Raw genomic sequence first — 27,442 nt, 5'->3', positions numbered from 1 at the left:
CACATTTGCTTAAGCTCAAGCATTTGGTCACAAAAAATTGATCCAAATCTCTGACCTTTCATTAGGTGGTGGAAAGAATGATTTAATATGAACCCAAACAAATACACAGCCATTGCCAAGCCATGCCAGTGGCCTCAATTTTCCCCCAAGTGCAAAATGTTGCATTATCTACTCCTCTTATCATCAACATAATAACTTTTAAAAGGCATGACAATGGCAATCGTTCAGCATTGCGAATTTGATCTCTTTTTTCCCCACAACACATTCCCATGCCACTTTTGTATCTCCCCACACCCTCTTTGAGGGTCATAAGTCATGTTAAATCTAGTATATATCCCTCAAAGAGGAGTTTTTTCAGCATTTAGACGAGAAGAGAGGGAGGAAGTCTGTGTGGAGGATAAGAGGGTTTAGATCATCATCTGCTCTCGAGTTCTCTCATAACTGCGTTCAACAGCGCAGCCACCCAACACACACCCCTGCAGAACCGTGCCTGCAAATCAGGGATTTCATGTGGTAGAAAAAGCATTTATTTCAAGTCTGAAACGTAAAAGCATAATCATTCAATAGAAGAAAGGGACTGAGAAAATAGGTGCAGAGGATTTGCTGTCCTTTAAAAAAAACAGGTGACTTTACAATGTGACTCACCTTTCCATTACAAGACTCACTGCCTGGGTGAGGTCTGGGCTGGCCACTTGAAGTCGCTTCCAAAGCGACCACACAAACTCCTTGTCCGTCTATTTGAAGCAAATACAAGAACAACAAAATTATTTTGTGGCCGATGCTCACAATTTTAAAAAGTAGCTTCCAAATAAGCAATTTCCAGCCAACTGTTTATCTGAGCAGCACAGATGGGTCAATGACAGAAGTCAGAAATGAAGAAACAGCCTCATTATATTAACGAAAGTCTTGCAAAGAAAACACCAAGCAGTTTGACATAACATTACACTTACTAATGTATATACACTGAACAAAATTAGGGATGCATCGATCCGATACTCAGGATCGGTATCGACTCCGATACGGTCATTTTCTGCGGATCGGGTATCGGTCAGACGAGACCGATCCAAATCCGATATTGTGCCTATACTATTCTGTGTTATTGTTGAGCCCCACGAAAGACACAAAAACATTATAAAGCACCATAAAGTTTTCGTGCACTATATTTCAAGTGTTCTGAAGCTGTTCCATAGTTTAATCTGAGGTACAGATGAATATTTAAGTCTTTAAATTCAAGTTCAGGTAAACTCTTCTCTCCACCACGGCTGTCTGTCGGTTCTGAAAAAATGGTATCGTTGCATCCCTAAACAAAATTATAAACGCAACACTTTTGTTTTTGACCCCATTTTTCATGAGCTGAACTCAAAGATCTAAGACTTTTTCTATGTACACAAAAGGCCTATTTCTCTCAAATATTGTTCACAAATCTGTCTAAATCTGTGTTAGTAAGCACTTCTGCTTTGCCGAGATAATCCATCCACCTCACAGGTGTGGCATATCAAGATGCTGATTAGACAGCATGATTATTGCACAAGTGTGCCTTAGGCTGGCCACAATAAAAGGCCACTCTAAAATGTGCAGTTTTACTGTATTGAGGGGGTCCGAAAACCAGTCAGTATCTGGTGTGACCACCATTTGCCTCGCGCAGTGCAACATCTCCTTCGCATGGAGTTGATCAGGTTGTCCACTCTTCTTCAATGGCTGTGCGAAGTTGCTGGATATTGGCAGGAACTGGAACACACTGTCGTATATGCCGATCCAGAGCATCCCAAACATGCTTTTTTTTTTTTATTTGTGAACAATATTTGAGAGAAATAGGTCTTGTGCGTACATAGAAAAAGTCTTAGATCTTTGAGTTCAGCTCATGAAAAATGGGGGCAAAAACAAAAGGGTTGCGTTTATAATTTTGTTCAGTGTAGATAGATAGATAGATCAATCGATAGATAGATAGATAGATCATATTCATTAAGTCACACAGAAACAGAGGGAAGCAAAAAAATCAAAATAAAGGGCAAATCTGAACTCACTAGTTGCCTAAAGAAGAAAGTGGCGGCAGAGAGCCGTGTAAGACACACTTACAATTCAAAGTGTCTTTGGGGAAAAATAAAAAAAAATAAAAAATGGCTTTCAAAGATTTTTAAGCTACATTACATTTAATGAGAGACATCATTTTCTGACATTAATAAAAAAAACAGAATTATACCAGATCAACTTAATATAAAATTATCTGTTAAATTATGTCCACATCATTATAAGATTAAAGTCATAAATCCCTGCAGAATCTGCTGGTGTCCAATTAGTACATGAATTTTAAACCCTATTCAAAAGTGTCTAATTAATTATTTACTAAATGGTGCAGGCAGACCTTGATAGACCATAGGCTAAACATACAAAGTAGCGTGTGCGAGAGAGAGACTGAGCAAATGAATAGAAATAGAGATCTCACAATTCCTAGCCTTCATTGTGTTTAATGACAAATTAAGAAAAGTCCTCCATCAAATAGGTGGTCTCTTCAAAAGTGCTTAAGTTCACTACATCAGAAGATTGAGCAACTCCTGCGCATTACAGGGATTTTATCATGGAATGGTAGGTGTTTGATATGTTGAAAGGCAGTCGTATTGATGAATTATTTATCTATACAGCAGACCATGAATGCACACTGGATGAGTGAACTCATTGAATGTTGCTATTTATACAAATATTAATAAAGTAAAACAGCAGCCCTGATAATTCTCAGGTCCACTAGAAACATTTTACACTTAATGGCAGCCGATGGCACAGCGCCTTTTACATAAATTATATGTGATTCTTTATACATACATGCTTGTCATTAGAAGAGAAATGGAAAAAAATCAATTGTGAACTGCAGGCAAGTGAAAAAAAGCTAGACAGAGTCAGTCGACATCCACTGATGATGTAGTCCTATTGTAAGTCAGAGTAATCCTTTTATTGTTGCATAGTAAGTAAAGACTACACACTGATCAATTGTTGATGGCTGTCTTCTCAATTAGTAGTTATCAGGATCAGTGTTAAGGATGTCTGTAAGTAAACTATATGCTCAAAAATGATAATATATTAGTAATATGTGTCAATCTATTTATAATGATGAGTTTGAGACACTGTTGACAATGCAGGTTTGTTTTTAGGCACCACCTGGTGGGGCTTTAACAATATGCAGGATTCTTAAGTCACATGAGTTTAGTGTTCAGTACAGTGAGACCATATAAGTCGGGTTGTCTTAGCATCGCAACTGCACAAAAAAATTATATATATACATGTGTGTGTGTGTGTGTATATATATATATATATATATATATATATATATATATACATACATATCTATATTAAATAAATAAATAAAATTACAAGGAAAAAATTATATGGGCTTCTGATTTGACTATCTTAGAATTGGAATATTGCTGCAGTAGTGGAAAAATGGTTTAAAACCATTGTCACTATAGCCTGAGACAGAGAAGAATTGACAAAGGAAATATTAATTTGACAAAAAAATTAAAATAAAATAACAATAATAATGATTTAATTTACCTGGCACTGAGCGAGTTCCTCAGACAAACTCCTCACCTCTTCCTCGAGGAGTAAAACACGTTCATTGTCTTTCGAGTCCATTGAGATCTTAACAGAAGAGAGTTCATTTATATCACTGTCTAATCCAAAATTAATTAGACAGACAGATAACACGATGAACAAGTAGATGGAGTTGAATCCGATCAAGTGAATCCGAGTCTATGAATTAATCAAACAGTCTCTATGGACACTGTATTAAATATCAATAAACAGACACTCAATATAACAATCCGATATAAAAGACTCTAAAACACATTCAAATCGTGTGACCAACTGCAACAATAAAGCATTAATAGGTGCCTAATAAGATAATAACAAAACAGCTCACTAATACAAGAGTTTTTATAAACTGAAAACAACTGCTAGTTTAAATAAAGTGCGCTGTGTGTGTGTGTGTGTGTGTGTGTGTGTGTGTGTGACTGTGCCTGACCTGCAGCGCGTCCCTGGATACCGCTGAACTTACAGTTTATGCAAAGTTAAAATCTGCAGTATTATTAAATCACCATTCTGATCGCACCTGACAGCATATTTTCATCAGAGGGTTAAAACGGGGAAATCGAAAACAGAGCTCATTAAAGTGGAAATACAAACAAACGCCTGGAGTGTTTCAAATGATCGCGCCAGTTCCGTGTTTTGACACAGAGCCGTTTACCACACTTCACGACAACCCGAAACACTTTACGGCTCGCTGGTCTCTATGATCATTCTTCATACGAATAGCCTAATATTAATGTTTTCCATGCTATCAATATAATACACGGAACAAATGGTTTAACATTAACAAATGATTTAACAATTATGTGAAGTTGTTTAAATTGTTGGCTGGAAACTATGGTTACTATGGTAGCTGTTTTTAGGCATTTATAGGCCTCCTTTTTAAGGAAGGTTATTTTAAATCTTTTTTTAACATAAGATTTATTGGACTTGTCCGTGATCATATAAATGTGGTTGTTATATTTCTTGTACAAATATAACAACCACATTTATATTTATTATATGAATATCATAACCACATTTGGCAAAACCTATGATTAATATAGTAACTTTCTTTGAGGCAAGACACCCCAGGTGAATATAAGGTTAAAAAACAAAAAATAAATAAATAAATAGGCTGACAAAAATAACAAAATATTAACATTTTCAATAGATTTTTTTGTATTAAATGTTTTCTGGAATGTTTAAATAGCCTATGCACATGTTCTATGTAAATATACACTAATTTGACATAGTCACCACTGATAAGCTACTACTAAATATATTGTAGAAAATCAATTTCCTCTAAAGCTGCTTTGCAACGATTTGTATCGTGAAAAGCACTATACAAATAAAGTTCAATTGAATTGAACTAATTTGCATACGTTTCCAGAACAGAAATCTGGACAGAAAGCCAGGTTCAAAATTCTTGTTTCATTTTGTTAACATATTAGGGTCAAAGTTTTTACAATGGGTATTTTGGATACATCTTTTTATCACTCCATAAATCAGAAAGCCAGATTTTTATATTTCAATTCCATCATGGTTTTAGGAATAAAATATTGTATAACATCAGGCAAATGACAAATGAACAAAACTGGAAAGTTTGGTTAATGGCAGTGCTTCTGAAAATGCGTTGTAATTGACCTCTATTACAGAAGCAAATAAAAGTGCAGTAGAGAGTAGTAGAAGCAAAATAAGTGCAGTAAACTAGTCTAGTCTTTCCACTAGTCTGAAGCAACATGTGACTAAAAGCCAAAAAGCCCAACATTTCAAAATTTAACAGCACATGTCTTAAGGGTGACATGAATCCACACAAGTGTTGAACAAAATATTAGTATTTTATTATTATTATTTTTGTTTTTTAAAACAATTATTTCCGCTTGAATATTACCATATCACTCATAGTCCTTAGTTACTCCTGGTGTGCTGCACGCTTTCTCTTGTTTTCAAGTCAATTGATTATTCTTAATGTACCTATTTAAATAAATGCTCCTAAAGAGTCTACCAGGGTTGTTCATCTTGTTCAGCACAATATAAATTATCATATAGATTGCACTCTTGTATCATTCCGATTTTATTAAGGCATATTAAAAAAAAATTCATTTCATAATGGTTGTATAATGGAGTATAAACAACTGTGCCTGTCCTTGTCGACTAGAGTCATATCATAGTCAAAAGACTAGATGATTAAAACCACAGAAACAAGATTAGACAGATTGTTTAGGAGTGCAACAGACAGCAGGTCATCTGCTTTGGAGCTTGCATGCTCTCTTGCTCCAGAAGAAGTCAATTGACTTAGCGTGATTAGGCTTTTCTTTGACCCGCAAACAGTGCCTCTCATTAGGATGCTCATTTGAGCTGCGATTTCAGAGGCAGTAGACTGGCTGGTAATTTGCAACATCTGCCCCTTTTAGGAGCGCAGACACATGGCACTTTTGAATCAGCTTCTTCTTTCTTGCTTAACAAAGCCCTTTGTTTACTCATGATAGTTACCAGTCATCCATTCCGAATGTGATTTTACATGCACTCTCTGGCACTAATATCAGTTTCCGTTCAACAGCCTCCAACAGCGGCCAAACGTCACAAATGTAACATGCTCCATTTACAACCCCCAAGGCCCGTAAAAAGTTCAGATCAACAGACAACCACGCAAATGTTGCTCAAGTGGGAAATAAATGTAGTATTTTTTCCAGTTATCTATTTCATTTAAATCTGGACTAAAAACAGCAGGGGAAATGGAGAATAAAAATAATAATTATAAGCTATAAAAATGGAATATCCTTAAGTGATGGAAATTTAGACTTTACAACATATTTAAATCACTTTGTATCTTAAAGTAATCAACTTGGCCAGACAGCTTGTTTATATTCAGCCATTTTTGACTTTTATTTAGGACAGTCTGATTTTGACTGGACACTACTATAGTATTTTATTAGCTGTGGGGGGAAAACGCTTTTAAAATCCTGTTAAATCTTGTTGTTATATCTAATTTAATTTTCAATTGCTTATTATAATCTGAAGTCAGGATAATTGGGACATGTTTCCTCTCTATAGCATGTCCCTGTCTAAACGATTTGTGCATTCAGATTTTAAACCTTCTTTCTTTTGTTGTTCACAGGTTGTTCTTTGGTAAAAGAAGGTCAGAAGACTTAGAGGATTGCGAAATCTCTCTCTCTCTGAATATTTTTGTACTTACTTTATTGTACTGCTTTAAAAGCAGAAACTGAATTGCATACTAGAACATTATTTCATAGCATGACAAATGCTGTCTTTGCTGTTACCCCAATATTTTTTATGTGATGTAAAATAAAATGATTCCATTTAACTCATCTGTTCCTCCTTCTCCATGTCACTAAGAAACAGAGATGTATTCACACCAAATCACCACGCAGCCCGTACAATCAGGAAGCATCGACAATCCCTTGGTGGGCTGAGTAGGCAGAGCACGGGAAGTATCTCACCACAGAGGATTGGGAAAGCCCCGGTTCTCCGCCTGCAATCCGAGGTAGGAGGACTGTCATCTGCTGAACATTTACCTTTGATAAAGAGGGGAAGAAAAAGGCGACACGCTATATAATGTTCTAAAAACGTACAAGATGCTCGCTTTGTAGACATGCTGGCTGCAAATCTGGCAGTGCCACTTTGGAATGAAAATGAGAGACATTTTAAAGAGGAGCACAACACATCATTTCCCAGTGGATGAACATGTGGGTGTGCAAATCCAGTTGAGATAATGTAGAAGACTTAAACTTGGTTCTGACAGTTTATGTGCCCCAGGATATTGGTTTTAAAAAGGGAAACAGAAATTTATCCCATCCTACTTCCTACATCCATTGTTTTATCCTGAAATGTAACCAAGTTACAGTATGTGTCTACGTTCTTTAAAAGTTTGGACTAATTCAATCCGAAAATAATTTGGATGTGCATAAACTAAGGTAATTATTGAGTAATTAAGGCAATTTATGGTATGCCCAAATAATAATAATAATAATAATTCCTCTACTAATACAACTGATGGTTTCACTTTATATTAGGTGTCTTTAACTTGAACTGAAAATTAATTGGTAATGTATTATTGTGCTCATGTTGAATTGCAAAACACTTTTGCGTCTGTTAAGGTACAAGTTTTGTTATGGTTAAGTTTAGGGGTGGGTGGTAGGGTCGACAATGTAAATGCAGATGTAAATATAAAAATGAATTAAAAGCTGTAATTGTTACCTTAAAGAGCCTTGTATACTTGATTCAATCTATAAAAATTAATTTTGTTGGTATAAATTAAGGAATATAGAGTAATAAATTCAGAATAAAACCGGTTCAGTTAGATTGGTTTTGTATAAAATGGTTAGTCACCATTTTCAGGTTATCATCTTTTTACATGCAAGCATTTCTTAAATATGAGAACAATGAAAAAAACAGATTTAACATATACAAATTAGTTGGTATAAATTAATGCATATAGGTTGGTTCATTGAACTTAGTTAATTTAGTTAAGTAAGATTTTCAAGTCACCGCTTTTTTGCAGTGCACTTATTATAAAGAAAGTCCTAAACTCTTTATACATATAATTCTCTGCAAGTCACAATCCAGCTCCTTCATAGCAGTGACAGTCAGTCATTTATTCTGTGCAATGGCTTGAAACCTGCAAAGCTGCATCTCTCCACTTGCCCATCGGCAAACCTGTCATCATGCGCCCATCCGCTTGTGCAACACACCCGGAGCTCCCACAGAATGCTCTGCATCCCAGGACAAGCTCCACTGTTGAGCATTTGTCCCCCGTGCATGAGTCTCTGGCTCCATCTGATGACCTTCTAACTGTCTTCAGCAGGCAGTGGGTTTGGATAATGAGGGGATTGATAAGAGAGCTCTCTTCCTGTGGGCGATGGGGGGAGAAAGGGGAGCCAGTGGGGTGGAGGGAGCAATGCTTGCCCCATGTGTCTCTGCTGAATTGTGGGAAAAAGGAGTGAAGTGATTCCCCTACAGGCTGTATCAGATTTCCCCTGAGAGGATCATGCTGCTCAAATAATGTAAGCCCCTGGAAAACACAGAGAACCTTTTCACTCCTTTGTTTTTGTTTATGCTTATGAATGTGTACAAGGAGGTGTCCATGGCCATTATCATCAGTAAGTATGGCATCAAGCATTTAGCTAACACAAATAGGTACTTTGTTTCTCTCCACCGTGAATTGATGTTCCTGCTAGAGTGTGGAAAGTTTACACAAGAGAAGAGATCAATGGCTTCCATATTGAGGGTGGATGGTGAAGAAGGAAAACACGTGTGGCCTCCTCCCCTAAGTCAAGTGACACTATTAGCTTGACATTTTCCTCAGTGCTCACAAAACAGGAAATATGTGTGGCATTTATTGAACAGACACACAGTCTATGACAGTTGATGGCCGTCCCAAAGGATCAAAACCGGTAGAAGGTTCAATAGCTCATCATCAACTGCCCTTTGAGTAATTAGACAATTGGAAGGGGTCTGACATAAGCCAATACTTATACTCGGGTCCCACAGGTGGCTTTTTGCAGCTGATTTCAGAAAGGAAGCTGCTTTAATGTCATGTTTTTCTTGAGCAAATAAAAGAGTCAAGCTGCTGAGTTCATAACTCTTGGACGCAACTTGTTCACTGCGGATGGCTTGCCACTTGATGAGGATGTTTAATTGACTGCATTGAGCTTATTTCACACAGGGTAATCAAAATAATAATAAAAAAGTATGATGAGATTATGCAAGAAAATAGATTTCAAAACAATTTAATGCTATATCTACGAGCTAGAAGTTGTATCAAACAGCAAATGCTGGATTACTCATTTGTAGGAAACTGAACCCACGTGAATATGCTAATGTATCCATTACTCATAATTCTTTAAAGGTCTATTTTCTCTGCTCTGTTGTTTAATTTCAGGGAGCAATGTACAGTAATATCTCATTTAATTAGGGATTTAAGCTCTCTAACTACCGGGCATATGGTATTTACTCTGCCATGGCCTTGCACATCAGATGAATATGCATATCCTGGGAGTGTGTAGCTTGTTACCCTAGAACGAATTCCACACAAGTTTAATCCCTGATCTATTATTTACCTCTTGACCAAACATGTGAGTGGAGCTTGTAGGCACTCAGCTTGATCAAAATGACTGCCTTGGGATTTAGGGGCTTCTATTGGTCCAAAGGAGAAGTCTGTCATTTGACTTTCCTCAGCCTTCACTCTTGAGAATCAAGCTCTGTGCGCACTGTAAGGAAAAAAGAAACAAGTCCATAATTAAAAATTTATAAGTGCTCTGTTCAGACAGTCTGGGGACACAAGTTTGGGAGATATATAGGAAATCAGTGTCCTCAAACATCTCTAAAGCAAAGTATCTTAGTGATATGTGCATGTGTGTGTGTGTGTGTGTGTGTGTGTCTACGTGCGTGTTATATAGGGGACTCTCCTTTAAGTGAATGTAAAGTGGTTAAAATTAGGCCTCATGGACATTAAGTAAATATTAAAAACAAGGACAAAAATCTGATTCTAACACACAAAATGATAGCTCTGTTCATTGGTCGTAAAATAGTTGTAAATTTATTGAACAAGTCAGTTTAGGACATTATTATACTGTTATAGAAAACTACAATAAACGCCCCAGCTGTTGGTTTCCTTTTAAAATTAAATTATATTTACAATGTGTATTATTATTATTATTATTCAGTTTTCAGTAAAGCATTTTAAACATTTTCTTTAGAATTTCAGAGTCTGTATATAAATGAGAAAAAAAATGAGAAAAAATGAAAACATTAATGACGTTTTGTGTCTGTAGGATTTTTGCAGGCTTTGATTAAAATCAGGCGTTGATTATTCTTATCATAACAGAACTATTAAAGCTACAGTCTCTCAGGGTTTACACCAACAATAATAAAAACCGCTCTAAGAAAAAAAAAAAACAACAACTCTTAAATATACTTACATAAAACTACTAAAGTTAGTAACTAGCATATATTAGCATACTCTACTCTTAAAGATACATCACTAAACATACTAGAAGATAACAAACTACCAAATAGCCTATACTAGAAGATAATTGCCCAATATTACAAGATGATAATATACTATCAACGATAATGCACTACCAACTACACTAGACTAAAATATATTACCATGTTCCTTTGGATGTAATGCAGCAGTCAGAGAGAGCTGACTATGCAGAAGAAATAGCCGGCAGTGAGTAAGACAGTTTTCTCTTCCCGGACAGCCAGAGATTTACCCCGCTGCTTCAAACTACCCACCCACTTTAGTCCCGCTTCTGTCCCGCTTCAGTCCCGGCGGAGTGTCTTATACGAGCGGATCTGGAACAGTGGAACCAGCGCTGGGCTTCTGGATCCACCGAAACCGCTTATATTTCAACGGGCTTCTTTCGCTTTACAGAGCCCCGGTACATGCGAATGACCAGAGCCTAGAACTGACTCCCTTTTTTTTTTTTTTTTTTTTTAATTATCAGTGTTGTTTCTTTCCTTAACGATAAAGGACTGTTGTTGATGTTCCTCCTAATATTATCATCGGTTTGAAACGGAGGGGGCAAACATAAAGTTTTGAGTGAGTTTAGAGATATTTTCGTAAAGAAGAGGAGAGGGAAGAGGAGAGCGTCCCCCCACATGAGGGCGAGATCTGACTGAACTTCATTCTGCCATTCACACAATATGAAGAAATGGTGAGTATGACCGATCAACACACGAACACTTTACAATAACCCTTATCTATGACATTAACAAACACTATTGTAGTGTATAGCGCTTATTACGATCTTCACGTCGCGTAGCTTACACTTAAATAGTCACAGCCTAAATGGCACGAAACGTTTAAATGAACAATAGATGAACTTAAATCTGTTAAACGGTAGGCTATAGTATTTCGTAATGCTTCAGTTTACTCAAGTTTGTCGAAAGTGTTAGTCAGGTAGGCTATTTTAATCAGAAAATCTACCGCTTTGAGCATGTTTACAAAATAAAGTCAAAGATAAACTGCTTTACCTGGGGATTGCTTTCATCTCACTCTTTCTTTATTACTCTTAAATAAACCCACTATATGAGTGCACAAGTCATTTTTGAATAAAAGCAAATAAAAACATAAATATAGAAATAAATCAAAACGTTAATGGGTCATGTCAAAATTGTTAACACTGTAGACAAGCTTAATTCATCCATATCATCTGTATTTTTAACTCAACACAACTATAATAGATACATAGCTATACAATATATAACATGCAATAGTAGAATTTATAAATAGCCTACTGTTAATGTAAAATAGAACTAAAAGAATTCTCTTAATATTATTTTAAAAATATGGTAAAAACTAAATGTATAATATGTTATCTATGAAAAAAAAAATCAAATAACTTCACCCAAATGGTTATGAATTACGAGATAAAATGATTTACTCTCATTTAAAAAAACAAACAAACAAAAAATAAAACAAATAGTTTTAAATGGCAGCAATCGTGGTTTATTTTGTCTTTTTGTACATTAATCAGCTGAGCAGAACAATAATGCAACCAAATTAAAATGATTTTAAAAGATGATTTTCAGATGCCTGTGCAACCTGTTGGTGACAATTACAGTATTTTCTATCATGCTTCTTTTTATCTTAATGTTTATTGCTTTCGTTTTGCTGAAAAGAGAGAAAGTGGTTTACAAGGGCAGGTGAACATTTAATTCTGAGATAACGCCGTGACAAGGAGGAGATATCGCTGAATATATACAATTGGGGGAAAAAAGAAAAAGAAAAAAAAAAACCTCACCGTTCCTCTACTTAAGGTTTTATGAGTTTGGCACTTTAAATCTTTTTTTTTTGTTGTTCTAATCTCAGCGGCTGTCTGTGATGGGGCACAGTTGTTCAACTGCTGCAGTCAAGAATGCCAATTTGCATTCCAAGAGTGTCATTTGATGACTTTTATCTGCACGGCTCCCCTGACTTGTCTGGACATTTAACATTTCATCTGCTCCATGTCAAGAGTCAAACGCAGTTATGTCCCCTTTCTCTATCTCTATCCTCCTCTCTCTCTTTCTCTTTGTCTTTCTCAGTCTCATCACCTCTGTTCTTAAAAAAAGAGCATAGATTGAGGACAGGAGTATGGGAGAAATGAGGAGGGTGTGCGAGAGAGGAGGAAGGAGGAAGTAAAATGAAGAGCTGCTTTCATGTTGCAGGCACAGTCTAAGGCTGAACTTGTCAGCTGTGCTGGTGTGATTCTCTAGGGGCCCTGGCAGAGTAAGAGGGTAGATGATGGTTAGACGGTTCAATAAGCGCACGGACAGGTAGCCCTAGTGACGTCCCCCGGAGACATTGTCTTAATGAAGAGCAGGTCCACTTAGCCCTGTGTTCTCTGACCCTCTGCCTACTCGCCACACACACACACACACACACACACACTGTTCGTTTGATCTTACAGCTCTCTTGAACCTCTCATTGAATTGTGTTGGTGACACATGTAAAATTGTCAGAGTTTCTAAGTAGAAATCTAGGCCTTAATAATAATAGTAATAATAATAAACAATAATTATATTAGTAATTATTACTATTGTCTTAAATAAATAAAAAAACACATACTTGCGAAATCTGTAAATATGGGAAGAAAATGGATCAGGGTTTTCCTGAAACTCATACATGTGCACACTGATAGACAGACAGCTTTGTTATGGCTGGATGGGTTGGGTAGGTACGACAGGTGGGTCATAACATCTGCCAAACAGTGAGCGTGCCTAGCACTGAGTAGTATTTGTACTCTATGTAGAAACAGTTAAAATTGCTTGTGATGTTTAGCGCATTTGTACTGTTAGAAACGGACAGATTTTGAGGCATTTTCTTCTCCTTTGTCCAGCTGTGGATTCTTATAATGGATATTAAACCCAAACTCAAAAAGTGGTAAACTGCAATTTCTACCTTAAAGAGCTAGCCTACCTGATTGAACTCATTAAAATTAGATTTGCTGGTATAAAATAATGTTTATAGGTTGATTAAGTTATGTTAAATAATATTTTTGACTATTAAAATCTGTTCATTCTAGTTACCATTTTCAGGTTACATTTATTTTTTGTAAAATGTGTGTTTGTGGATGAACTGGAAAAAAACAACAACTATGAAATTTAACTAAAACACAGGCAATTATCATTGAGATTTTAGAAAGATAATTAAAGCCTTATACACTTCATACATTTGGTAAAAAAAAAAAATATGAAAGAACAAATATAATTACACATGCAGATGGAAAAATAATTTTAAAGCTGCTTTATATGGCATTTCAGTAATGGAAACGTTACAATAATTAGGCTTTATGGTTTATTTTTATTATACTCTGTATTTTCTAATGCAATATCACAATACATAGTCATCAAGAATCATCATACTTTTTAAGTAAAGTACTGCAAAAAAAAAAATCATCAATTTAAATGCAACAAAATACTGTTTTAAGATTATTAATAATTAGAGAAATCACAGAAATTATGTTATCTCTGTTGTTGCATTATTTTTTAGTTTTTGTGGTTATGTGCTGGAATGCACACAGTAAGCATACCAGCATTGGTAAAGTGTCCAACATACACACTTTTAAAATTAAAATAGCATATTTGAATTTTTCCACAACAAGAACACACACTCTTTGTCGTATTGCTGTGATTCATTGCCAAGGGTATTTTGTTGCGGAATAGCTGTAAATGTTGAGGTAAAACAGAAATGCTCAAGTGTGTCAGCTGCTAGAACTGGATTGATGACCTGAGGAAATGATAGTTTAAGGGTAACCTCTGCTCTCTTAAAGAACTAAGACAATAATTCACTTCTATTCGTGGAGTGAACCGAGCTGGGCTGGGGATGCTGTGGATCTACAAGCTAGCACAAAACAGAAGCCTTGCAGTAACTAAAGTACTCAGCGGGGAGGTGTATGATTATTGTGGGTGATTTATTTTTTATATGGCGGTACTACAGAATAAGATGTTTCACATTGTGTCGTACAGAATGTGCTGGAAAAAGAGGAAACAATGGGATTTCCAGAAGTGCATTTGTCTCTTAATAAAAAAGAACAGGGATAAACCTGTTTAGCGACCCCAAGAGGTCCAGGGAAAGGTTTGATTAAAAAGTGTCACTTCTGACTGAGCTTGGACTAGAGCGCTGAAAGAAATAAGATATGACAAGATAAGTGGTAGGTCTTAAATAAATCCCCCAGAACTGCACAGCAGCACATGGGCGAGTGAATGTATGTAGCTGAGTTACTGTATACAGTAAATATTATAAATGCAAGTGTTCAGATTGGATATAGAGCCTCTTTTCAGCTAAGCTAAATAGACAATAATTGTATTATTATATATTTTTTTATTGTTTATTATTTTTCTTCATTTTGCATTTTTTTAACCTCACTATATGAGTGAGGCGTAAATTCAGTGAGTTAGTCATGTTTAAGCTCTTAAAATATTATATCTATAAATTCAAGTTCTGGAAGTCCTGTTTCCTAGTGTTTTAATAATTGCATGCTGCGTTCCTGACTTAGTCACTTTTATTTAGATTATTATTGCTGCCTAGATTATTTGGAAGATTATTTAGGTAAGGAAACATTTATTATTTGTTACAAATTACTTACTCTAAAATTGCAGTAATTTTCTATGCTTTGAGTTTATATATACTTTTAAGGTGTGTTGATAAATTATGGTATTCAAGTATGTGTGTGTGTGTCTTTAGGTGTGTTTATTTGTGCATATGTGTGCAGAGAGGGGGACAGTGCAGCTTTTGAGCAGACAGAAATGCCGCGTCTCTGAGAGCTCTTTCATGTGACTGTAGCATTCCACCAATGCAGTCACAGCAGCGATGCACAAGACGAGACATGCGTCCCGTCCTCCCTCTGCCATCAGTCTCATCGGTCGCTCTCTGCCTCTCTCTTTTGCTTTCTGCGACCTTAACATTTATCGGAGAACCCCGTGCAAAATTCACACAGACACACACACACACACACACGAAAGAACTTTAAATAATAAAGCACACTGACTCTCACATCAAGTCCCTTAGCACATATTATATGCGTATTTCTTGATTAAGTAGTTGTTTTGTACATAAAATGCAACCAATATTATTGTATTATAAAAAAAAATTGTCCATGTTGTTTCTTTTCATCAGTTTCATTAACGTCCGCATAGCCTCTCAGTCTGAGATTGAGGGAACAATAACAAAACAGCCCCACTGTCACCATTATTAGATTCCAGCTTCTTTACTAGGCAACCTCATATTAAAAGAGAGAGAGAGAGAGAGAGAGAGAGAGGGTGAGGTGGGAGAAATGAGCCGTGGATAGAGTTTGCTGATTGTGTCAAGGACATGTGCCACATGTTGATAGCATTGAAGACCAGGGGTGAGGAGGACACAGGGAGGGAGAAGAGGGGTCTGGCTAGACGACAACTCTGCTGGAGAAGTTTACTGCTAACACAAACAGTTAGTGCTGGAATTCAGTTTTGAATAGGTGTCTAGATGAAAGGGTGATTCTTGCTCGCACTGGAGGCAGGAGGGACATGTACACATAATGATTCTTTCTTTTTCTCTATGAAATAACAAAAAAGCAACAAATAGCAATGTACCTTGCCATGGCCAAAGGGTTACAGAAAGTTACTAGTACTGTTTTAATATCACTGAAATCACTTATTAGTCTTCTTGCCTTAAAGCTTTAATAAGACTGCATTTTTTATTGCAAATAGTTAATATGTTTTTATCTATTTTCATCACACTTCTGTCTCTTTGAGAGAGTCCTCATTTCATGTTTCTCACTAGCAAAAGGGCTTTGTTGACATTCTTTTTTTGTGGCCTGTTCTCATTGATAGCTGTTCTATACCCTTAAGACTTTGGCAGCTGAGGTCAGCAATTGATGAAATAACCCTCAACAGATCATTACAGCAACTTTTCGTTTTGAGGCACTATATGGAGAACAATTTTGATTATTTTCAACAGGACAGTGTAGTTCCTACTAGAGCATACGATTTAATGAAATTTATAGGAAAATTCTGAGTCAATCCAGTACATACATATTTCTTTCTTTATTTAGCAATCACCTTTATGCCGCAAATGCTTTGGACTGAGCTTCATTTGCATTGGACATCCTTGAACTAAGTGAAATAAAAATCTAACTTTTAATATCAGATTATTTTGGGCCAATATATAGTTCGTAAATTGCTCAGTCAGTCAACCAATGTGAGGTTGTCTTTGGTGTAAATTTTAAAAGACTACTAAAGCTACTGCAATAGAATACTGTAATATGCTTTTTTCGTTAGCACAAGAAACCCCTGTTACAGATGTTTTGAGGTATGATCAGTGTTCATGAACTATATGAACAATGATTAGGAGCTCTCCCATGTGATTGTTATAATTTCTCTGAGCCATTTTAGAGAATGTTTAGTTTTATGACGACAGTGGCATCCTTACAAAAGTTTGCCACTAATACAAGCTTTAACATGCTATATTCATCCAATGATTTAAAAAATGTATATCCATAAAAGTTAATGTTTTGTTGAGCAAGTCTTGTTTTCCAAACTACAGTAAAGATTAATATCTTACCTGGAAAACCTTGGGGATAAATGCAATAAAGCCATTTTTCTTTATTAGGTTTTTTTCTCCTGGCCCTCACTTTCTTTCTCCTTTGCTACATGCCAGTAACCCAACACCACCAGAAACAAACTAATAGCTCTGGCACTAGTGAAGATTCTCAAAATGTTTCTTGCTATGAGACACTTTTTTAATTTCTTTATAGATATATAACTGTGTGCTATATTGAAGTGAAGGCTGCTAATCGATATTCTCTTATTGGGTTTGTGGTTTTGGTCAAATATCTCTCTTGGTTGTGCCTCAGGTGAGGGGCAGCAGACTAATAAAGCATGTTGTGTCTCAGGGGCAGAAGCAGGGATGAGTATGGATTAGTCAGTGTACCCTTCCTGTGAACATACAGTACAGCTCAAATCTGGAGCTCTCTCTCTCTCTCTCTCTCTCTCTCTCTGTCTCTGTATGGAAGGCTTTATTCATGTCCTAATGGAGCAGAGAGTCAGCACATGTCAAATAGAGATGAAGGAGGTCTGCAGAAATGCTCTCCTGCCTGTATGTTTGTCCTTGGTTAAGTCGGATTGCCTGTGGCCGGTCCTGTGTGGCTGATGTCTGAGGAAAGTTATGAAAGGAGCCATTCTATTTAGTAGCTCTGAGCTTTGAGATTAGGACACTGAACTATGCTTTAGTAACATTTATGGGGTACTTAAAGACAGCTTATTGTAAAGGGCTTACTGATGTGTATTATTAAACGTTTATGTATTGAAACATCAAAATGATCTAAGGGGTGTCTGAAGATTTTAACAATAATGATATATAGATTTGGACTGTAATACCGGGATTTTCCTCTTATCTTTTGAAAGGATAGATACACTCAAAATACACTTCAATAACAGCTCAGGGAGACAAAGAAAGAAGGGGAAGTGAGATGTAAGAGCCACTCGCAAGCCAAGCTGTTATTACAGACTAGAGCACCCTGTCATAAATACTCATAATTAGATGCTACCAGAGACCTAATAATTTTACCATGTTACACAAAGTATCTTGAGTGGCAGAGTCACTTTCCTCTCTCCTCGGGTTTATTTACTGCTGAAGTGAGCCTGTAGTCTGCTTATAACTCGCTAATGGAAGGGTTGGTTAGTACAGTAGCTTGGCTGGTGACACCCTGTACGATTTCCCCTTTCAGTGGTGTCGTCTGAGCAAGTCCTGTGTTCATGTTTTTACATGTAAATGCCACTCTGTTCCACTCCAGTGCTTCAGGCCTCTTTTATGAGCCCATGAAAATTTCAGCTGCATTTTCAACATGAAGAAAAACGAGTGCTGCTAAAACTCTTTCTTTTTTAGACCAAGGACCTTCATCAAATATCATTCAACCTAAAAATTGTACTTTCACACCAGTTTAATACCTATTTGCAAGATGTAAGTTTATTTCTCAGATCTTACTGGGAAGGAAGACTAGATTAAATGTTAAAGAGCATGTTGGTACAGTACGTTAGCATAGTGCCTTTGTACCTTTCATCCAGCATGTCTTTGTGAAGCTTTAGCTGAAGCAGTCCAGGAGTTCCCCTGTTTCCCACATCAAAGCTTCTCGCATCTTTTGTCCAGCCACAGTCCAGCTATCCTATAATGCCAATTTTAGAGTGCAGGTTTCAGTGGCTCTTCCAAGCTCTGAGTAAATGAAGCATGTTTAGAGTGCTACCCAATAATGCTAGCAGTTGGTCCATATCATGCTTTTGTGAGATCAAGAACTGTATTGTCTGCTATGGCTGCGAGCATTAAGCCATGGCTGTGGCTTAAGGTCTGTTAAGCCAAAAGTATGTTTTAGTTGTCTGCTTGCTGCAGCATCTCAAGCACAGATGTAAATTTTGTCATCAGCATCCACTGTGTAGGTGCAGCTCAGATTTTCTAGCCTCATGTACATTTGTATGTTTGAACTTGATGTATGCACATGTGCTTGGAATTGTCTCCATTAATTGGTGGGTCTAATATGTGACAATGTTCACAGCTGGGCCGTTGCTTTTAAGAATTTCTTACTTACTATGCTTCACAAAAATATGCAAAATTAAAAACAACCGAAGTTGAAGGTTGAAAAAAAGTCAGGTCAGACATTTGTGCACGTTTGTAAAACTCAAGTCTGAAAGAGTATAAAGATATGGGTGCCACACAAATTTTCTAACCTTGCATATATTTGTGCGCCTGAATTAAACATTGACATATACGCATGTGCCAGGAATTTGTCCTTTGTCAGTCCACAATACTCAGAGTTGGGCAATCTGCTATTAAGGTGCTTTTTTACTACACAAAGAAGATGCAAAATGCCAATAAAACAACAGAAGGTGAAGGTGGGAAGCAACTAAAGTTAACAAATGAATTCAGAAGTTTAAGTTTAAGTTTAAGTTTGAGTATTGCTCAACGTAATGCAGGACGTAATAATGGGTGAAAAACAACGTATACAGCCAGAATTTTGACTGCAAGCACAGTATGAAGAGGAAGTTTCCTTCATCACAGAACATCTAAATTCATATGTTACAGATTAGCCTTTGAAGGGTTTGTCCATTTCTATCCTCCTGTGTTAACGTGACTATGCCAGATTTCTTCAAAATGCAATAGAAACTTTCCATGTCCTCTTTCATATCACTGTGGATGCAACACTGTAGCTCAGAGTCCATCAAGTTTGGAGACAGCATTAAAACAGTGCTGGTGCAACTGAACACTTGCTACAAAAGATACAAATTCTACAGCACACATAATGGGATTCTACAAATAACCACACTTGATTTCTACCTGAAGCCTCGAAAACTGAAATGGCACAAAAATCCAGTATTCACTGAGGCAAAGGACATTGTTAAGTATTTAATGCAGGGCTTTTACACAGAGATTCCATAAAATTACATTGCATGTACATTCGTTCATTCACACTGTCAGAGCATTGCAATACTCTGTGTTTTTATTTCTTCACATCCCGTAAAGACAAAGTGACATCATGATGTGAGATATTTCATTTTTGTGTTATCCTCTTGTAAACAACTGCATTGCATAAGGCACCACTAAGCTTAATTTTGTTGTCTGCATGGATGGTGAATATCTCCCAACTCTCGTTATCACCAAAGTTTACAGCCATTGTTATTTTCTCAACATAAGGTCATTGAAAAAAAACATGCCTCTACCTACAGTACATTCCAAAAATGTACCTATATATAGTGCACGATTTGTGAACTTATCCATTTTGATGTTTGCAGCACATAAGCTTCATTATACATAATTTTATTCTTATTTATACTTATTCGTTTATGCTTTTCTGATGTAGTAAACTTGCTCAGTAGCTCATCTGGTACAGAACTGCACTTGTGATACAAAGCGCTCGTGATAAAATTCAGTGACTTGGAGAAACAAGCTAATATGAGCAAATCTGATGTTTGCTTTTATTGCTTTTAGGGCTGGGCGATAAATCGATTTTATTGATTAACTCGAATGTGTAGTTTATGTCGACTTGTTTGAATGAAAATAGTTTTTTCTAAAAAAAAAAAAAAAAAATGTGTACTACAGAACTCCAATAAATACGAGATAGGAGATAAATATCAATACTTTCTCTCGCAGTTATAACATTAGGTAATCATACTGTATATACAATTGCGGGCATCATGGAGCCGCTATTATGCATGGAATTGAAACTGCTTTTGAATGCACAATGGCTTTTTAGTTTCACTTTCGAGATTGGCGATCGCACGTACTCTGTTTTTACTGTGGAGCGGCAGTAGCCTACTTACCACACATTTTACAAGATCAGATGTTTGTCATGGTGCTCAGGATCTGCAAATCATTCGTCATCGTCCTCAGCCATCTCTCCTTACTCTATGTGGTAGGCTAAGTGAAATTTTATGTACTGTAATGCAGTGTTTCCCATACATTGATTTATTTGTGGTGGCCTGCCACAATATCAAAACTGACCGCCACAAATAGATTTTTTTTTCAAAAAGCTTTGACTTCGTTGGATAAGCAAGCGCTGCACGTTTCAGAATCGAATCACGGTGCGGGTGTCTTTATATCACTGCATTTCTTAAGGAAACAGACAGAAAATTTTGGATGTCATTTTCATTTCATCTTGCATAATGTCTGATAAAGCAGCGTTTGTGAGCAGAGGGCTAATTTGTGTACAGCGTTACCGAAGAAACCTCTATTTCTCTGTGCTCTACAAGCGCCTCCTGCTGGCAGAGAATTAATTTGCATATATGCAGCCACAAATAAAGTCCAAGTCTGTGGGAAACACTGGTAATGTAACAGGCAACCGTTAGCAATCGTTATTTGTTTTCTGTGCCTTTCTGAATACTGATTCACGATTCAGGCCAAAGGGCGTCACATAATTTTATGTCTTATCTTAGACCTACGTTACATTTTATGTTATGTTACGTTATTTTATGCTACATTTTCACTGTCTTTTTGGCTTGTTGTTTCTGATATCACTTTAACCCCAAGGGGGGAAATCCAGATCAAATCCCAGAAGGAAAAATCCCCAAAAAATAAAGTTAGGGCAGCGGCTATCAGTGAGCACTGAGTGTAAATAGCAATTAGATTCTATTTATACTAATAAGTGCAAATAGCTATTTATAGCTATTTTTATAGCTATTTTATACTATTTATACTATAAGTGCAAATAGCATATTTTCTTAGCAATAGATACTATTTACACTAAGTGCAAATAGCGATGGATTCTATTTACACTATGTTAAAATAGCAAGATTTTCTGCTATTTATGCTAGGCTATTTATTGCAAATAGTGGCAATTATCTGCACCTCAGTATTGTAGTACATTATAAAACCATACGCAATAATAACGTATCGAGTGTAAATTATAGTTTTAATTATTATAAGACATTATACTATTATATGCACATTCTCCTGGTCGGTCTTTAAGGTCTTCTGACCTGGACCTTCTAACTAGTCCTAGAACAAGTCTTAAGACAAAAGGTGATCGTGATTTTTGTGCTGTGGCTCCAAGGCTCTGGAACTCTCTCCCTCTAACACTTAGAACAATGGGCTCTGTAGACTCTTTTAAAAGACACCTAAAGACGCACCTCTTTGGACAAGCTTTTAATTAACAGTACAGTTTGGCTCTTATTAAATAGATATTCGGTCTCTAATTTGTTTTGTTTTTATGTTTTTATTTTATTTTTGATTGAATGTATGTTTGATTTGTTTTACTGATAGTGTTGTAAAGCACTTTGTGACTCCTTGTCTGTGAAAGGTGCTATATAAATACATTTTACTTACTTAATTCAAATTATTAAATGGATGCCACCTTATTTTGACAATAAAGCCCTCCCTACACCTACCCTAACCCTACCCAGTTCTTTTATTTTCAACTTTTTGATTATTTCCTTAATTTTTATTGAAAATAAATGCCTTTCCGATGCGATATGAGATTTGAAAAGGGAGAAAAAAAAGTTTGGTAAAAGGCAGGCTCGAACTCAGGTCGATCGCATCGAAAAGCATGCGCCATCTACACCACTGAAATTGATGCTATATGGGTGTCTTTTTGTTGACTAACTCAATCGCACGTTGGTGGGCGGAGTTAGTGTAAATAGCCTTTGCCAACAAGGCGGGCTATTTGCACTTAGTGTAAATAGACACTCCGTAAAGTTAGAACTTGTTTTGAACAATTTCTTTGTCATCTGCAGATTGATTTTAAGTAGGGGAAAAAAAATTCGATTTAAATCGTAAATCGGATTTTTTGTGAAAAAATATGGGATTCTTTTTTTAGGCCTTATCGCCCAGCCCTAATTGCTTTTATTAACACTATCGGTTAGGTTTAAGGTAGAGTTTAATCTAGGTGGTACTGTATGTTATTTTCAAATGCAATAAAGCATTACGATTTTAATGTCAATCACCAGACATTTCATTTCTCAACTGCTGCCATACTTAAAACATTGCCAGATTCACTTCCATCTGTTTTATATAAAACGGAATGTGCTTTTAAAACTACATACTAGACATTTCACTTTATGAAACAGAAAAATGACTGAAAAGCAATCATTGAATTTTCTGACATCTTAACTCCAGCTTGCATTTAAATGACAAGCTGTACGGCAATTTGACGCCAAATTACGTGAATGTAGTTTACTGTATGTAAAGGGTAAAAAGTCACTGTTTGAAATTATTTAACAACATTTTATTTTCTAGAACCCCACATTAGAAAATGTTAGAAAACTTATTAATACATTGAACAGCATTTGGCTACTACCGTAGATGGTTGACTGGCTTCACTCTTTTAAAGTGGTAAACAGAAGACAGCATTCAACAACAATTCAGATTCAGTGGTCCACTGAATTCAAGCCAGCATTTGTCTCTGTGTCCCAGCTAATGATCTCCATTGTGAATTCATACATGACAAGAAGAGTGCAGACCCAACCGTTAAAACATGATACAGTACACAAATAATTTCCCTACAGTCCAGAGAGATGTGATTGCAAACGAAGGACATCTGAGAGAAGACATTTCATTCAAAACATACAGTTAATTGTTCAGGTTTAAATTCGTTATAGATGTACCATGAAAATTTCTTATCACGATTATAGTGGCCAAAATTATCACCATTATCAGTATTATCATGGTATTGTTAAAATGTACTGGAAATGTTTAAAATGTATTAACAAGTCTTTTCTTCTTTTTTTTTTTTTGCATAAACACTAAAACAATTTTACCAACAGTGATGTCCGGATTTTGAATGACAACATAACTGACAACAGATTATCTGTTTTTTTTTTTTGACCAGACAAAAACTACACACAGGCTGAATGTCAATATAACTCTCTGTAAATCTGCTCTCTGACACTAGGTGTCTCTTATGGAACAGCAGAATTACAGCTGTTTGTGGACAAAGCAGCTACTTTATTAGGTATTAGCTACATGGAGCGAAGATGAAAACAAAATGCCATTGAATCTTTCCTAAAAAGACAGTCAGAACCTTCAGAGGCACTTTAATATAATTCATTCATTCATATATTCATTTGTATAATTCCCTAAGCACTCTTTTAAAACCTCTCACATTTCCACCATGTTTTCAAACTAAACGAAACTACTCTGCATGCTGTGCGCATGTAAGACTGTTACTTAAAACTTTGCTTTATGCTGGATATTATTTATTTGTCCAGAGTTGTCCAAATCATGGTAATCGATTACAGTTTTAATGATACTTCAAATATGAAATAGTATACTAACCGTGTGGAATTTTATTATGATTAATCGTCAAACCGGTAATCGTTACATCCCTAAAATTAGTGTTTCATGTTATTTAGCTGTACAAAGAAATGTAAATGTGTTCTCGATTCCCTGTGGTATTGCAAATTCTGAATCTGCCAATAGGTTGCATAGGATGAGTCTACTTAATCTTCCCATCAACTACAGGTAGCTTTTCCAGCCTCTGGCAGCTTTGCAGTCATGTGACTTAATGTGGACTCTGTCTCACGGCAGGCCAGGGAATTGTACAGTTATGATTTCTGAACACACTCACATTATAATCAGTATAAGGCTTACTTTAGCCCCTAATCCTTAAGTGGATAAGCTAAGCTTTAATTAGGCTAATCAGCAGTATAATTAGCTCCAATTACATTTTATTGGCCAGATAACAACATATCTTTAAGTGGGCTTAAACAGCATCGCAAAAAAGTGTTACATGAGAATGCGGTAGCATCTTCACAATATTTTCACAACCTCTATCTATATATGCGTTAAGTGCATTTTTTTTTTTGTTGTTTAAAAGCTATGCCTTTTTGGCAGTTTGCTGTGATGCTGTCAAGCTTGTGGACCAGGTTTGTGCTTGAGTTTACTGTGGATCACCTTGACAATCAGGAGGTTCACTCATGTGCCATGGCTTGACAGCGTGTCAGCAGTTTGGTCACTTAGTTCATTAAACCTAGCGAGATGTGCATTGGTGCATTGAGGGTGAACCCAATCCTGGCCTGACAGCAAGATGGTAGCTCTCCAACTTCTAAGTGTTTCTAGAGGATTCCAGAGACACAAACTGCTTTTTCCTTTGTTGCTTGCACATTGTGACTTTGAATGAATGTGTGTTTAAACTCTCGGGGGTTACTGTAGCAAGTATATGTCTATGCACAGCTTCATTAAGAATAACTAAATTCATTAAACACAGACCATTCTGTCTCCGCTTTTGGTGGCAAAATCATCATATATAAAAATCAGCATGTGCAGCATTTTGTCCTTGTAGAAAAATTTGGATGAGCAGCAGGACAGGATCTTGTCAGTTCTTTATTGGTCACTGCCAAGACAATGAGAGCTGACACCACTGACTTCCTCTTATAATTTCAAACATGTCGTAAGTTGACTTTGGGTAAGTAGAGCCATTAACTCAGCAAGGAGTTGAGTCACTGCGGGTGTTGACACCCACCTGCTGAAAGACTTGGGCTTCATTCCAATGAAATTTTATTATGCCCTTCCCTCGCTAACTTCACTTAGATGTACGTCTTTGCTTATGTTGCTTGAGTGCCCACTACTGACGGAATACATACAATGGGTTTAAATGGAAAGCTCCAAGGTCTTAATTGATCACTTGGGGTCAGATTTACTAACAGCTTGCGCCAGCGCAAACCATCTTTTGGCATTAAAATAGTACTGTCAGGATTTACGAAAGACGTGCAGTGAAAAATGAGCCCTGAAAAGGCATGGACACACAGGGCACCTAACCTTATTGAATATGCATTTGTAGGAGTTTCCCTTTCAGACGCAAAGATTATGGGAGGAGAGTATTAAAATTAATCACGCAATCCCATTTACTAACATTTGCACTCATCATTTTTTTGCATCAGTATTTGCTCCATTATTTAACGCCCCCATAAAAGTCTTAAACTATTTTGTTAATTTGTCCTGTTTAGTAAATCTGGCCCTTGGAATATAATTTGGAGCAGATTTTAATTTTTGTTGTCGTTTTGATTTTCCTTTATGGCCTATACGCATGCTTGGGCTGTTGAATAAAATATATTGACCAACAAAATGATAACAAATAGCCTTAACTCAGCTTAAAGTACTATGATCTACTTTGGTGCCACAGTTGTGTTACATTGTGGTATATGGAGTAGACTCAGTCTGTCGATCAAAATTGAGGGGTCAAGGTTCTGTCCATGTAAACAAAGAGGAACACTCTAAAATGGTAGTGGGGATTCCCTCAATGGGAAGTGTTTAAGGAAGTTCGCAAGAGTATGATAAGCAAAGTGGGAGCACACCCTAGATCATGGGCACTGACTCTCACTGTATCTCCAGTGACCATGTAACAAAGCCTTGAAATCGTCAGAAAAGTCAGCTAGTGTGACACGTGCTTTGTATAGACACTATATGAAATCAATATTAAAATCAGCACGAAAAAAAAGCACTAGGTACACACACGCAAAAAAATCTAAATTACATTTACAGTAACTGTTTTTTTTTACGTAAAAAATAGTATTTAACATCACTGAACCAAATATGCATCAATTTAAATAATAATTTTAATGCATCAACACTAATTTTTATGGATCAAATCAGGTAGAATTAGCTCTTTAAGGTAACAATTGCAAGTTACCCCTTTTTACAGTGTACATACAGGGGAAGTTACTTCTTAAAATCTACACTTCATAAATTTAAATATACATACATATACTTACACAGAAAAGATCACCTTAATTAATTTTATGCCGCTATCAGGGCTTTCCATTCCAGGTTTGCTTCACTCAAAGAGCAATATTGTTAGATAGATGCATCTAGAGTGTATTGTATTCAAACATAAACATCCAGTTTGGCATCTGAGGGTATAACAGTAACATCTGGAATCTGTATCTAATATCTCATCCTTTTCACCAGGGGCACAACAACCGGATTTACAGGGGGTGTGCAACACAAAATTTGTAAAACCAGCCATATAAATCTGTATTTACATACCGGACAGGGATTAGATTGTTCACGTTTTAAGTAGCTGTCGCATGCTTTAACATAAGGCAGATCTACCGCAGTGCCTGAACTGAAGTAGTCTGCTTGGGTTTAAAGCTCCCCTCCCTTATTCTGTGTGTGTGGTTCTGTTTGGAACAACTTCATCATGTTCCAACACTGGTTATAATAATGTTACAGGGAAGTATCACATAGCAAGTAGCACGGACCAATCATTTGCCCTAGGCTTTAGCAGAAATCCCAACACTTTTGCCACTAAACCAACAGACAAGGAGTTAGAACACAGCCACAAGAGCCCAAGTTGTTTAAGAGCTGAGCAGATGTCCGCTGGTATGCATGCATTTGAGTGTATTCAAATATGTTATTTCTACTTGGCTGATGCTTTTTTACTTTCAGTGTGCACACTTTAAATCCGTGTTCACCATC

The 27,442-nt window shown here is 36.5% G+C and overlaps 2 protein-coding genes across 2 annotated transcripts in view; one reads left to right on the top strand and one right to left on the bottom strand.

The window, feature by feature from the left end:
• Positions 1-4,234, bottom strand: part of LOC306872761 (centlein-like) — a 93,716-nt gene extending 89,482 nt beyond the window's left edge. The window contains exons 1-3 of the mRNA XM_079421526.1: positions 4,013-4,234; positions 3,544-3,630; positions 646-734 (exon numbers count right to left, since the gene is read on the bottom strand). Coding sequence (XP_079277652.1) covers positions 646-734; positions 3,544-3,624 — 170 coding nt within the window. The 5' untranslated portion in view covers positions 3,625-3,630; positions 4,013-4,234. The remainder of the gene's footprint in view (positions 1-645; positions 735-3,543; positions 3,631-4,012) is intronic.
• Positions 4,235-10,831: 6,597 nt separating this feature from the next.
• Positions 10,832-27,442, top strand: part of LOC306872858 (zinc finger protein basonuclin-2-like) — a 232,230-nt gene continuing 215,619 nt past the window's right edge. The window contains exon 1 of the mRNA XM_079421735.1: positions 10,832-11,240. Coding sequence (XP_079277861.1) covers positions 11,238-11,240 — 3 coding nt within the window. The 5' untranslated portion in view covers positions 10,832-11,237. The remainder of the gene's footprint in view (positions 11,241-27,442) is intronic.

The sequence above is a fragment of the Barbus barbus genome (genome assembly GCF_936440315.1).
Source record: "Barbus barbus genome assembly, chromosome: 7".
Lineage (NCBI taxonomy): Eukaryota > Metazoa > Chordata > Actinopteri > Cypriniformes > Cyprinidae > Barbus > Barbus barbus.
This window is presented reverse-complemented; position numbering and strand designations above follow the sequence as displayed.